At 40.2% G+C, this 12595-nt stretch overlaps 1 protein-coding gene across 6 annotated transcripts in view; it reads right to left on the minus strand.

Annotated features, from left to right (window-relative positions):
- Window positions 1-12595, minus strand: part of Ntrk2 (neurotrophic receptor tyrosine kinase 2) — a 370633-nt gene that overhangs the window by 217970 nt on the left and 140068 nt on the right. Inside the window, exons 12-13 of one of the 6 annotated variants that reach the window (XM_070035482.1) lie at window positions 11364-11447; window positions 1645-7327 (exon numbers count right to left, since the gene is read on the minus strand). The exons of 4 other annotated variants lie outside the window; for them this stretch is intronic. In XM_070035482.1, the coding sequence (XP_069891583.1) occupies window positions 7290-7327; window positions 11364-11447 (122 nt within the window). In that variant the 3' untranslated portion in view covers window positions 1645-7289. Of the gene's footprint in view, window positions 1-1644; window positions 7328-11363; window positions 11448-12595 lie in introns of those variants that run through there. One more of the 6 variants, XM_070035483.1, reaches the window with a different exon arrangement.

Below are 12595 nucleotides of genomic sequence, written 5' to 3' on the forward strand. Positions count from 1 at the left end.
TGTTATCTCTGAGAATGTTCCAAGATGGCCTTTACAACTTGGGACATATCCAGATGGCCCATGGAGTGGTTTCTTTGCATTTGGCTTCCATCCTTCTTCCATTTGGTCACCCACTCAACTGTCACATGACCAGTAGATGGAAGTGAGCCTATGATTCTCAGGTGCATGCTGAGGCCTGCCTAACAACAATGTCAACCTAATGTATTATCAGCCATAGCAAGGGCCTCTTCTTTGCCACATTGTATACCTAACCCTTTGTATACAAGGGTTTGCCACATTGTATACCAAGGGTTTGATTGGGCTATCCCATTTAACTCTTGTAAGAGCCTTGTGTGGTCTCTACTATTATTGTTATCATTTTATTTCACACGTGAGGAAACTGAGGAACAGATTGACTTTGCTGAGTTGCATGGGTCTTGGGTATAGCAGAGGTTCAGACCTGTATGTCTGGGGCAAGTGCCTACCTCTTCAAGTTAGTATATACCTTGCTAATGTCTGACAAAAATCTGGTTTCAGTGTAGCAAATTTAGATGTGGGTTAGACAAAAAAGGCCAGGTCACTAACACTAAATACCAGGCTCTTTTAAAAGAGCAGAGTGCTTGGCTTAATAAAACATCAAGTCACATTAGACTTGCTTTCCAATCGCTAGGCCTTTAATTTGGAATGTTTCAAGGTTATCAGAAGGTGGTGGATGGTAAGTTCTTATTAACCAGAACATTTGGCCCTATGCTAAAAGGTGAAAACTGAGGATAAGAGGGTGTGACAGGACTGAAAGATGAAGACAAAAGGGACATGAAGCATGGTCACTATGCTAATAGTCAGCCCCATAATATGTTGCCTCTACATTCATTGTCTTCCCCTTTTCTGCTTTCTATGAATGTGCAAGCAGTCATGTGTATTTAAGTACCTGATCTCTTAGAACAGAGAGAGATAGTACTGAGGATACTTTCTTGCTGGGATCTGAATCATTCAGATTTCTTAGATACTGAAAGGTTTTCCACAGAATGTATAATTTTTATTTTTTTTCTTTCTTTTCTTTTCTTTTCTTTTTTTTTTTTTTTTGTGAGTCATGGGGCATGAACTCTAGGCCTGGGCACTGTCCCTGTGCTCTTCAGCTCAAGGTGAGTGCTCTACCTCTTGAGCCACAGCGCCACTTCTGGTTTTCTAGTGGTTTATTGGAGATCAGAGTCTCACGGACTTTTCTGCCTGGGCTGGCTTTGAACTGTGATCCTCAGATCTCAGCCTCCTGAGTAGCTAAGATTACAGGTGGGAGTCACGGACACCCAGCTCTTTTTCTTTTTTTAAGGAATCCCTTAAACATTTTTATGTATTGCCATATTGCCTTTTAGCCAATGAAAACATTTCTAATACAGGAATCATTAACCATAGATATGTAATTTATATTGATAAAAATGCAAAAAAGAAAATTGTTTTGAAAAAATAAAATAATCTTCACTAAGATGATTTATTCCAGAATCTATAATGGGTTGGAGACTATCCTCAAATTTTCACCAACACTTCTCAACCTTTTTCTTCTAACACCTTTAGTTTTGAACACCACCAAAGCACATGGGGGAGGGAGGATGGTATGTGTTTGAGGGAGGGTGGAGAGGGGTCCAAGATCTACAGAGAATGCAAGACACATAGAGATGAATTACAAAACTTTATTGGCTTGTTAAAAAAAATGAATGAATTCAGCAAATACATTTATCGTCTACCTGCATTGTTATAACAGCACTTAAAATAATTCTTTTAAATGGTTATCCATCATTTACAAGAAAAGTGAAAAATGGCTTGAAAACCTGTAACATTATAAGGGGAACAGACAAGGCATGAAGATGATCATAGGCTGCCTCTGGATTGCAGCAAATGTAGTTGAACATGAAATGGAAGAAACCAAAATGGGAGAAACCCCAGGATTTTCTACTTTGAGTTTTCTTATACTCAATTTCTAAAGGTTCTGTTTAAAATAAAGTTAGCTAAAAACAATGTTGGTTCTTTTTTCACTTCTCCTATAATTTGTTTTCACGGAAATTAAGTCTCCAAACAAAGCCACTGTTTTGTGGGGTAAGGGTTGCTTTAATATACTATGGGTGCTCACTAGTGTCCATAAGGACACTACATGGCAAATGTGACCCCAATTAATCTGAGTCACCCTACTGTCACATTCAGATGGCTGAGAGGTTTCTTTGGTCCTCAAGACCAACACAAGGAAATGGGCTGTACTAAATGGCGACCTGCCCTTTATGACAGCCTTTTTTTTTTTCTTTAAACATTGTAGGCTGGGAATTCTATCAATCTAATTCCATCTATCATCGTCCCAATGCAAACTAAATTCAGAAGCATCCTTCCCCTTCCTGAAAGTCCTTAGATAAACTTAACATAGTCTGCAGGTAGTATACCTGTATGAACAAGATAGAATATGCTTCCAGTGGCTCTGAAATCTGCATAGTCTATCAGATACTTAGCTTCTCAGATCATCACATAGTCTCCAAATATCAGAGTCAAGTCTTGTGTTGGAATCAATCTGCTGGGTGACTGACCCCATAGCAGGGAGGGATGTCAGGTACAGCCATCAGCACAGACTAGTATCTGGCACAGCCCCATGACTGGGGACAGCAACCCTGTGGGAGCCATGTCACAGGGGGCCACCTCCCCTCAGTATAGCACTCTCTCTGGATCTAGGGTCTATACAAAACAAGATGAAGCAAGTTTCTCATGTAGTGTGATAGAAATAGATCAAAATCAAGGGAGGAATTCCAGGCAGCAAGCACTAAAGCAGGTGGAGGTGTGAATCATGGCCCTTCAGAGAGTGAGAGAATTGTTAGTATTATCCCATTTAGTACTTAGATTCCATTGTGCAAAGGGGGGGTGGGAAGAGACACAAACAAACAAAAAAAACCCCTTGAGTGTGTTATAATTAGGTAAAGCAATCAAGAAGAAGAAGAAACTTTCTGTCTTGGGTCAGTTGAGAATCAGAGAGAGAGGAAGAAAAATTGAGAAACAGAGAGAGAGAAAGAGAGAGAGGAAGGGAGGGAGGGAGGGAGAGAAAAAGAGAGGGGGGGGAGGGAGAAGGAGAGAGAGACAGAGAGAAATTCTATGAAAATAAAAGGGAGAAAGGGAGAGAGGGAGAGGAGGTCTTCTCTTTTCTTGTTCACTTTCACACCCAGCAGAAAGCTGAATTCCTGCCTTGTGGTCCTTCAGTTATTTCTCCCAAAATTATTTTCCCTTCAGTAAACTCTTAAAGATAGGTAGTCTCTGCTCTGCCCCGGGATGCACTCCTGGGGTCCTGCCATTCTGGGTCTAATTCAGGATCAGTTAAAGAGTGAAGTTCCCAAAGCAAACTCCCCTGGGTTCTGTTCCCCAGGGTGGGGCTGAGATTGCTTAGTTCTTTATCCTTGCTCTCTATTTTTGGAAAGGAAACTTGCTTGCTTGTATTTTGGTTGTCATCACAGTTAAGGGTTCTTGTCTCTGTGATGACAGTGGGTGTTTCTTAGTCTGTCTCCATTGTCCATTCCACAGTGGATAAACAAGACATAAAACCTAGACTACAATCATTAAAGGTCATGTCAGTCTGTTAAGCACACAATGTAGATAAGGTATTTGCACTTTCCCATGTCATCCTGGATACATCTGAGACAGGTGACATGTTAACAACAATAAGAAACCCAGGTCAGTCCCAACAGGAGGGACTAGATACATGGAAAGGGGCCAATCAGAGAATGGTGAGAAGAGACTACTGTAAGAGAATTTCCAGCAAGGTGAGAAAGAAGAGGCACTCAATTGGGTAGGTGTAACAGAGGGAGAAGGGCCAAGGTGAAGAGCATACTGCAAATCTCATTTCATAGCTTATTGCATAGAGCACTCAGTGGTGGCTAGGGAGAAAGAAAAGGAGTTTGCAAGCAAAAGACAGGTGGATCTGGTGAGCGAACAATGACTGTGTTCAGAAGACAGAAGTAACGAACTGGCAGCCCACAGGCATGTTTTGTTGCCCTACATAATGTTTTAAAAATAGCTGAGCCAACTTTTTAAAAATAGGGATATTTCACGTTTTTTTAAAAATCCAGGTTTCACATCTCTTTTACAGACTGGAAACCTGGGCCTTCGTTCCTGGGGGACAGCATGGGCTAAAGCTGGATGATATCTGCCCTTTGGTTGGTTGTTGGCTCGCCAAGGATATTTTGTGTGGGCAAGGAGACTTGCCTGGCCTTGAAGTGCCAAATCTTTGTTGGAGAAAAACAGATTTGATTATAGCAAAAGATGTTGCCTCTCCTTGTCAAATGCTGCAAACACACACACACACACACACACACACACACACACACACACACACACACACACACACACACAAAATACAATACATGCCATTAGGAAGCTCTTAAAATGAAATTTTCTTAGAGAGAGCTGAAGCAAAGGATGAAAGAAGGAAGCCCATAGTATAGAGAAAGCAAAGCCAGGTTACTGATTATAGTCTGTAGGAATTAAAAGAGAAAAAGTAAAGAACGTCAGTACCATCTGAGACCATTTTCTCATAGCCTGCTGTTTTCAACGCCCCTTAGGAGATGTGAAGCAAATCTGATATACTAAATTGCCTTATCTGTCTTAAATCTACCTTTCAATCCTAGTTGTTGATTAAAAACAGTCCTTTCCCCCCACACTCTCACCTCTGGGAAACTTGTAAAATAGTCTTTAAACAATCCATCACTTTTTAATGGGTGCATGAAATAACATGAAAGTCGCTGTTGTTGTTGTTGTTTGTACTGAATGGCCAATATTTAAGAACCTTTGTCCTACTGAGCCCTGCCTGGCTCACAGTTTGAATTTCATTTTCTTCTCAGGGGTCAGGATTTCTGCTATTAGCTAGCCTCTTGGTAAGTCAACACCTTTGAGAAAGATGAAAATCTCAGTAGTGACAGGAACTGTCATTTAGAAGTGAGCAAATGGGAATTTAGAGAATAGTCAGACCTCCCAGCACTTAGGTCTTTGCATTTTAATGGAACTGGAATGCATGAATTTGCCTTGGAAAAACTTTTCCTCTCTCAGATGCAAATAGGGAACAGGCAGGGTAAATGCTGGAATCCACAGGGCCCAGCAGTAACATATTTAGTGGCTAATGTAAAAGATACAGTATAAAATATTCATCATGGATATTCTATTTATGTCAAGTGATGCCTAAATGGGTCCTGGTTTATTGAGATTAATGTTTTGGTTACACAGGATTCAAAAGAAGGTACCAAACATGTTGAAATAGTTTTTTTTTTAATCTATAAATCTTTAAAGATAAACTGCAGGATTGGATCAACTACTGAAAACATTGGGGGGTTTTCTTTCTTCCTTTTTCCTTCCTTCCTTCCTTCCTTCCTTCCTTCCTTCCTTCCTTCCTTCCTTCCTTCCTCTCTCTCTCTCTTTCTTTTCTCTCTCTCTTTCTTTTCTCTCTCTCTTTCTTTCTTTCTCTCTTTCTTTCTTTCTCTCTTTCTTTCTTTCTCTCTTTCTCTCTTTTTCTCTTTCTCTCTTTCTTTCTTTCTCTCTTTCTTTCTTTCTTTCTTTCTTTCTTTCTTTCTTTCTTTCTTTCTTTCTTTCTTTCTTTCTTTCTTTCTTTCTTTCTTTCTTTCTTTCTTTCTTTCTTTCTTTCTTTCTGGGGCTTGAACTCCGGGCCTGGATACTGTCCCTGAGCTCTTCAGCTCAAAGCTAGTGCTCTACCACTTGAGCCACAGTGCCACTTCCAGTTTTCTGGTGGTTTGTTGGAGATAAGAGTCTCCCAGACTTTTCTGCCCAGGCTGGCTTTGAAGAGCAATCTTCAGATCTCAGCCTGCTGAGTAGCTAGCATTACAGATGTGAGCCACTGGAGCCCAGCAAAACATTGGTTTTAACATGTTAATCAGTTTCCACTTCAACCATAGTGTAGATGGGAATGCCTAATAGAGATGATTGTGTTTTCTCAAATGCAATGTTCCAGGCTGAAGTGTCTCTCACAATGGGAGTAAGGGGGGGCCAGGTCGGGTAGCCTAGAAGTCTCTTCAGGACTCAAGATAGGAAAATTGTGTGGCCCAGACAAACAGAGCTTATGAAGGTCACTGTGAGGTCCAGATGAATGAAACAGGTGTTCCTAGGACAGAACATAGTGGGGACACAGCAATCTGTAGCTCTGAGGCTGCCCTCTCAGCAATGAGGAAGGCAATAAGAAAGCGTCTGTCACCTCGGTGCTGCTGGGGTCAGGACAAGCAATTCTGCCCATGAAAACCCAGCGGTAGGGCAGAATGCTGCAGGGGCACTGGCCTTCTTAGTCTATTCTCTCCAGCTCACAGCAGGTTTGCCATTCTGCTTCCAGGCCTTTTCTGACTAGAAAAGCTGCAGCTCTGTAATGCAAACAGCATGAGAAACTGTGGCCTTTCCCTAGGAGGACTTCTAAAAAGCAGGTGGTTCACAGAGGGCAAATGAGAAGGGACAAGGTTACAATTTCACCATATGCATATAGACCACTCTTTGTTATTCTGAAACTGATTATGCCTAACCTGAATTGAAAGCCCTGATGGAGTAGCAGCTGTTTTGGTTTTTGCTGCTGCCCTCCTCTTTTTTCTTTTAGCCTGTGGATGAACCTTAAAATATTCACTAGTATTGTGTGATGCTGAAACCTAAGCAAAAAAAAAAAGTGGATTTTTTTCCTGCAAACAAAGAAAAGCATCTTTCAATAATACCATAAAGTCCTTGAAACAATGATGTGTTCACTCTCTTTAAGTATCTGTATTACAGTATGTAGAAAAGGCAAAACTCCTTGGAGTCACAGCTGGTTAGAGAACAACAGGAAATGGTGTTGAAATAGGTTAAATAGCTATTACAGTTTTTAGTGTGCATTTATACCTATCCCTAACTTTATATAGATACTTTTTTCAGTTCACTTTTAATAAGCAAGCAATTGACATGGAGACATCCACACCTTTCCGAAGAGCAACACAATCCAATGGAATCTTATTTCAATTTTGGATTTGAACTAGGTATAAGAACAGAAGAGAGGGATTCATTTAAGGGATCCTCTTTTGTTTTGTTTTGTTTTCTTGAGTTGCTCCTCAGTTGCCTGAGAGCTGCCTCTGCCTTGGTGTTCCCCAATCACAGCTCACAAAAAAGCAGGCTCCAGACAGTACATCCGCCAAGCACCTCCCGTTTCTACCAGAGAATCCCAAGTAAGCAGCAATTCCCGGGATAAGCCAACAGCAGTCCCAAGAGTTCAGCTTACAGGGCAGCAGCAACCACCAAACACCACAGCCCCTTCCTCTGTCATTCCTTTATTCCAGCTACCCATCCAGTGGGATCTTATGAAACAAAACAAAACCTAAAAGAAACACAAAATAAAACAGAAGTCATGCTCAAAAGAAAAAAATCAGTGGAAATGAACATGTATGCATCATCACCTTTAAAAGAACATAATAATAAATAAATCGAAAATAAGACAACATGGAATATGCTTTAACACACAAAGCATCATATAATAACAGGACAGAAATTGGGAAGACATGTGCATCTCATTACTGAGTAAATTTGTTTTCAACTTAAAATCAGTTTTACATAAAACATGAGGACAAAATGCAGCAATTTCTGCATACAACCCCACCCCTAATTATATCAAACATTGGCTGCTTTATTTCAGGAGAAGCAATCTGTGTAAAATAAAAATGATCCTTGAAGAATGAACAAGTATTTGTTTATGTGGGGTGAAATGTGATTGGACAACAAGTATCTGTCCAAATACTGATTCTCTTCATCAAATTATTTAAAAAAAATAATCAAACAGTTACTCAGCAGGTGGGACAGAAAACTACATTGCTTAATACAAAGGTTTAGATTTCTTGTCAGGAATGTTAATATTGCTTAAACTTAAGTACATACCATACCAAATATATGACATTCATATAAGTCATAATAGCCATATGTCCATATATAATATGTAATACATAGCATGAAACATACAGTGTATGTTATATATTATATTTGAATATAGTACATATACATTATATATTATATGTGAAAATATATATATTTGCATATATTATATGTGAGTATATTCATGTCTATCTATATATTTATATTACACATACATAACTTATATCCAATAAGTTAATTCTGGAAAAATGTATTAAACACCAAAGAGCAGATGTTGTAATAGATGACACAAAAATAAGGCAGAATATGGAGTTGGTTGGCCACAAATATTTCATGGCCCCACAAGAGGTGAAAGATGAGTAAATAAGTCTAGGGCAAAATAACAAATCTCCTTTATACCAGGCTTTTTTTCAAGTGTGATGCCCAAATTGGCCTGTTGAATTTTATAATAATTCCTATGAGACAGGTCCTGCTATTATGCCTTCATGCCTTCGTTACAAGTGAGGAAACAGGCTCAGTGGGTTCAGCAGTTTGCCCAAGGTCATACAACTGCTATGTGCTAGGGCTCTGATCCCAGCCTAGGATCTATGATTCTGTGTCACAGTACAAGAAAGAGATAAATTGAAGAAAACTTCTCTCTGCACTTGTTCCTGAAAACCCACTAGGAATGACAAAGGTTCTGGTACAAACCATTCTATGTGTAAATTGCATGAATCTTCATCCATTTCCCAAGTGGCAATAGAAGGCATCATATTAGAAAGCCCCAAGACATTCTCAAGCTGAGTTCTGGAAGGTTCCTCTAAGCCCAACCCTCCAGATTCTCAATCTTCCTCAACCTTCCTGGTGTCTGGTATGCCAAGTGTGGGTGTCCTCTGCCTCCAGAGCTGGAATCACCAACCCGGATCTGCAGCATCATTTACAGCGATGCTGAAGAGTCCACAAAGCTCAATTCCACAGCATTCCCTCCCCTGCTATTTCAAGTCACTGTAAAAGAACTCAGCCAGGTCACCAAACTTGGTTTTGTGGGTTTAATCACACACACAAAGCCCTGAGAATTTAAGAAGTAATAAGTGTGCAGATTTCTCCTATCTCTACATTTCTTCTCCTGCCCTCCTCCCCCTCAAAAAAAGTTTTGCCTCCAGGCAAACAGAAGCCAAACTAGTTTAAGAGTGCATTATTGCATGTAGGACACGCTCACCAAACTGGCCAACCACACTCCTTAATTAAGTCTTAATAAGATGGGTCTCAAATTCCCTCCCCTGGAAACAACAGGATTAATGTAAGAATTTTACAGGAGAAATAAGGCAATAAAAATAGATTATACTTACCCCCATCCCCATTAAAAACAAAAACAAAAAACACCACAGTTGTTAGCCAGGTGCCAGTGGTTCATGCTTATAATCCTATCTACTCAGGAAGGTGAAATCTAAGGACTGAAGTTCAAAGCCTATGAGAGTCTTACCTCTAACCAGCAAAAAGACAGAAATGAAACTGTGGCTCAAGTGGTAGAGCCAAAAAAGTAAAGGAACAGTGCCTAGGCCCTGAGTTCAAGCCCCAGAACTGGCACATACCCCCCCCCCCACACACACACACAAGCTGGCAGTAGCTTATGCCTATAATCCAAGCTAACCTTGAGCGAAAGTGTTTAAGGAACAGCACTCAGGCCCTGAGCTCAAGCATCAGGACAGAAATAATAATAATAATAATAATAATAATAATATATTAATTCTACATACTTGTTTCCCTACATAATTATTTGGGAGGGTATTTAAATTCTCATAGAATAATAGACTCGATTAAGCTCTAAGAGCAAAGCCTCTTCTCCAGTTGAGTTATGTCACAGCAACTCTGAGATTTATACCAATGAGCATTTGCAAGGGAAACTAGGCCACCCTTCTTTGCCTCTGTTTGCCATTTTCCTACCTTAAGACCCTTTCTAGGCTCATTAATGATGACTATTAGGAGACAGAATTTGCTTCTCTTGATGCCAGCTCTTCAGGAACACCATGACTGCTTTTGCCCTTATTGAAATGGATATGTTCCTCATACAGCCTCTTCATCTGGACTTCGTGATATGTCCATTCTTCCCAAAGAAACAAGAGTTCAGTTCCACACTTGAGATGCAAACTCCATATGAACACACAGGATACCTTCCTTGTGAAGTACACCATTACAGTAGGGTCTATATTTAGGCTGTGCTTTCTACCATTCCTCACTTCCAGCAAGGAAAGTCAGTCTCTCCTCTTCTCTCCTCTTTGATACCCTGCCTCTTCACTCACTATTGATATCTCACCACATATTGAAACAGAGTTGACACTTTTTTTGTACTAATCTTAGGGCTTAAACTCAGGGCCTGGGAACTCACTGTCCCTGAACTTTCTTGAAGGTTAGCACCCTACCACTTAAGCCATAGCAATACCTCCAGTTTTATTGGTGCCTATTTGTAGATAAGAGTTTCACAAACTCCTGCCCATGCTAGCTTTGGACCATAATCTTTAGATCTCAGCCTCCTGAGTTGCTAGGATTATAGGTGTGAGCCACTGGCGCCCGGCAAGAAACTATGCCTACCACTTCATAATTCTAAGTGATTGACAGATCCAATCACAGCCCCAATTTATCTATCAGGATCTTATAACTTCTACCCTTTCATAAAAAGGGGAGAGGGAAATAACAACAACAACAACAAATCCCACAAAAATTTAAATCCTCAAGAAAAGGACCAGAAAACAATAGATCATTATTTTCTTCTAGTGAGGGGGAAAGTTTTTAGACCACAACAAATGGCTGAACATCTTGTGGGCTTAGCAGCCAAACGAGCTGTCTAGCTTCTGAGCCCGAAATATAGATATATTTTGACAATGTGACATTCTGAAACATTCGCAGCATTCCAATGGTGCATGGTGGTTTCCGTGAGATCAGCTCCTCTATAGAAAACAACTTTGGAAACACTTTGTCACTGCTGTGTATGTTAGCTAAACTAAACAGGAACAAGGCTGAAGCAGGTGCAGTCGGAGAAATGAGAAGGAAAATTGAAGGGAGAGAAGGCAAAAGAACGGATGTGGCCTAAAACAGGATCTCAATTTGCTGATTTAGCACTGTCCTCTTCAAAGGGATGGACTGAGAAGAGGTCTGAGGGTCAGTGAAGTGCTCTGCTTTTCTACCATTGGCTCTCAACCCATTGAGATTTATTTACATTCAAACGTGCACACATGTTCCTTCTATTACTCAGAGGCAATCAGCCATAAAATGGCAAGGATCTGCAGTACATTTAAATTAACAGCAATTTATCTGGATCAAAAAGGAAAACTGCTGAGTCCAGAGGAAGCTGAGGGAACGGAAGAAAGATACAGCTGCTATCTAAAAAAGCAAATCTTATCACATTTGTCACTTGGAGAGTTCAAGCAGAAAACTGCCGACTTGGGCAACTGTGTGGCAGAGTGCCACCATGGAAATGGTGTGGTGGCTAGGACTTCAGAGTGGCCATTTACCTTCATTGGAAAGCATGAAGAATTCTTCCTGAGTCTTGTGGGAAAGTGTTGGCTTGGTAAAATCACATGATAAACATCGAGTGCCTAGAAAATAGTGGGTTCAGAAGCTATCCATCACCAAGTTTTATATGAGTCAGTTATAATTTTGCCCTATTTCAACACCTAGGTTAACATATCAATTTCTCTAAGTTTGGTTTTTGTGAATCCCTAGTATCTGTTAGTTAATGACAACTATCTCTTGCTGTTGTGGTTTTGTTTTTTTTTCAAGTTTTCTAGGACTCAGTCCATGTAGATATGATGTGCCCAAAATTGCCCAAGAATGAGTGAAAGAGCTGATGTCTAAGCTCTGAATCTCTGGATCATCAGTCTATCTTTTACAAAGGTAGCTTCTGCACTTGTAATAGATATTCCCCACGCCCTTCAGTTTAGATCCTGTTCTTTCTCTACTCAGCCAAGATGTGTACAAACATTCTCCAAGCATCCCTTTTGCTTTTAAGGATGTGCCTTGTCCACAGGCCATGTCGTATCCTAAGGACTCCTTCCAGCAAGCAAGTTCCCCTTCTAATGCCTGGACTGCTCTTCAGCTCCTATATAAAAGCTACCTCCTATAGGGATGTATTTTATCCTCCTAGTGGTCTATACTCAGCAGCCTTCTTTTGTACTTGCTTTTCTTTTCTTTTGTAATTTTTCTGAATCCCAATTGCATCCCATAAAATAACCCTTAACTGCCCAGCACTAACACACAAATATCAAGGACAGAATGAATTTGGTGATTCATCATAATGATGTCTGAATTCTGAGTTTTATTGGAGAACTCTAGTGCACTCAACAGCAGACCTGAAATGGAAGGAAAGAAAGGCCAATGCAACATTGCTTTTCCTGGCCAACCGGGTGCCTCCACTCCCTGGAAAGCTGAGAAGAAAGTCATACACATTTTCAATACAGTGAAACCTTTAAAGATGAATACATGGACACTCATGAATGTCTCATAGGTTACTGTAAGCTCCTGCAGAAAAGGCCTCAATTTATTCTAATTCTCATATTGATCAATGTCACAATGGGTTGGGACAAAGGAAAGAATCAGTGGTCCCATGTATTTATGGAGATGAAAAAAACAACGATCTAGAGACAAAGCTACACAGCAAGGATAGTAAAGGGAAAAAGTTAGGGTTTGCATTTGCAAAATGTTTACTTATGTCCTGAAAATTAAAGGAGGAAACACAAAGTTCTTG

This window comes from Dipodomys merriami, unplaced genomic scaffold (assembly GCF_024711535.1).
Source record: "Dipodomys merriami isolate MVZ:Mamm:240054 unplaced genomic scaffold, mDipMer1.0.p SCAF_26, whole genome shotgun sequence".
In the NCBI taxonomy this organism is placed as follows: Eukaryota; Metazoa; Chordata; class Mammalia; order Rodentia; family Heteromyidae; genus Dipodomys; species Dipodomys merriami.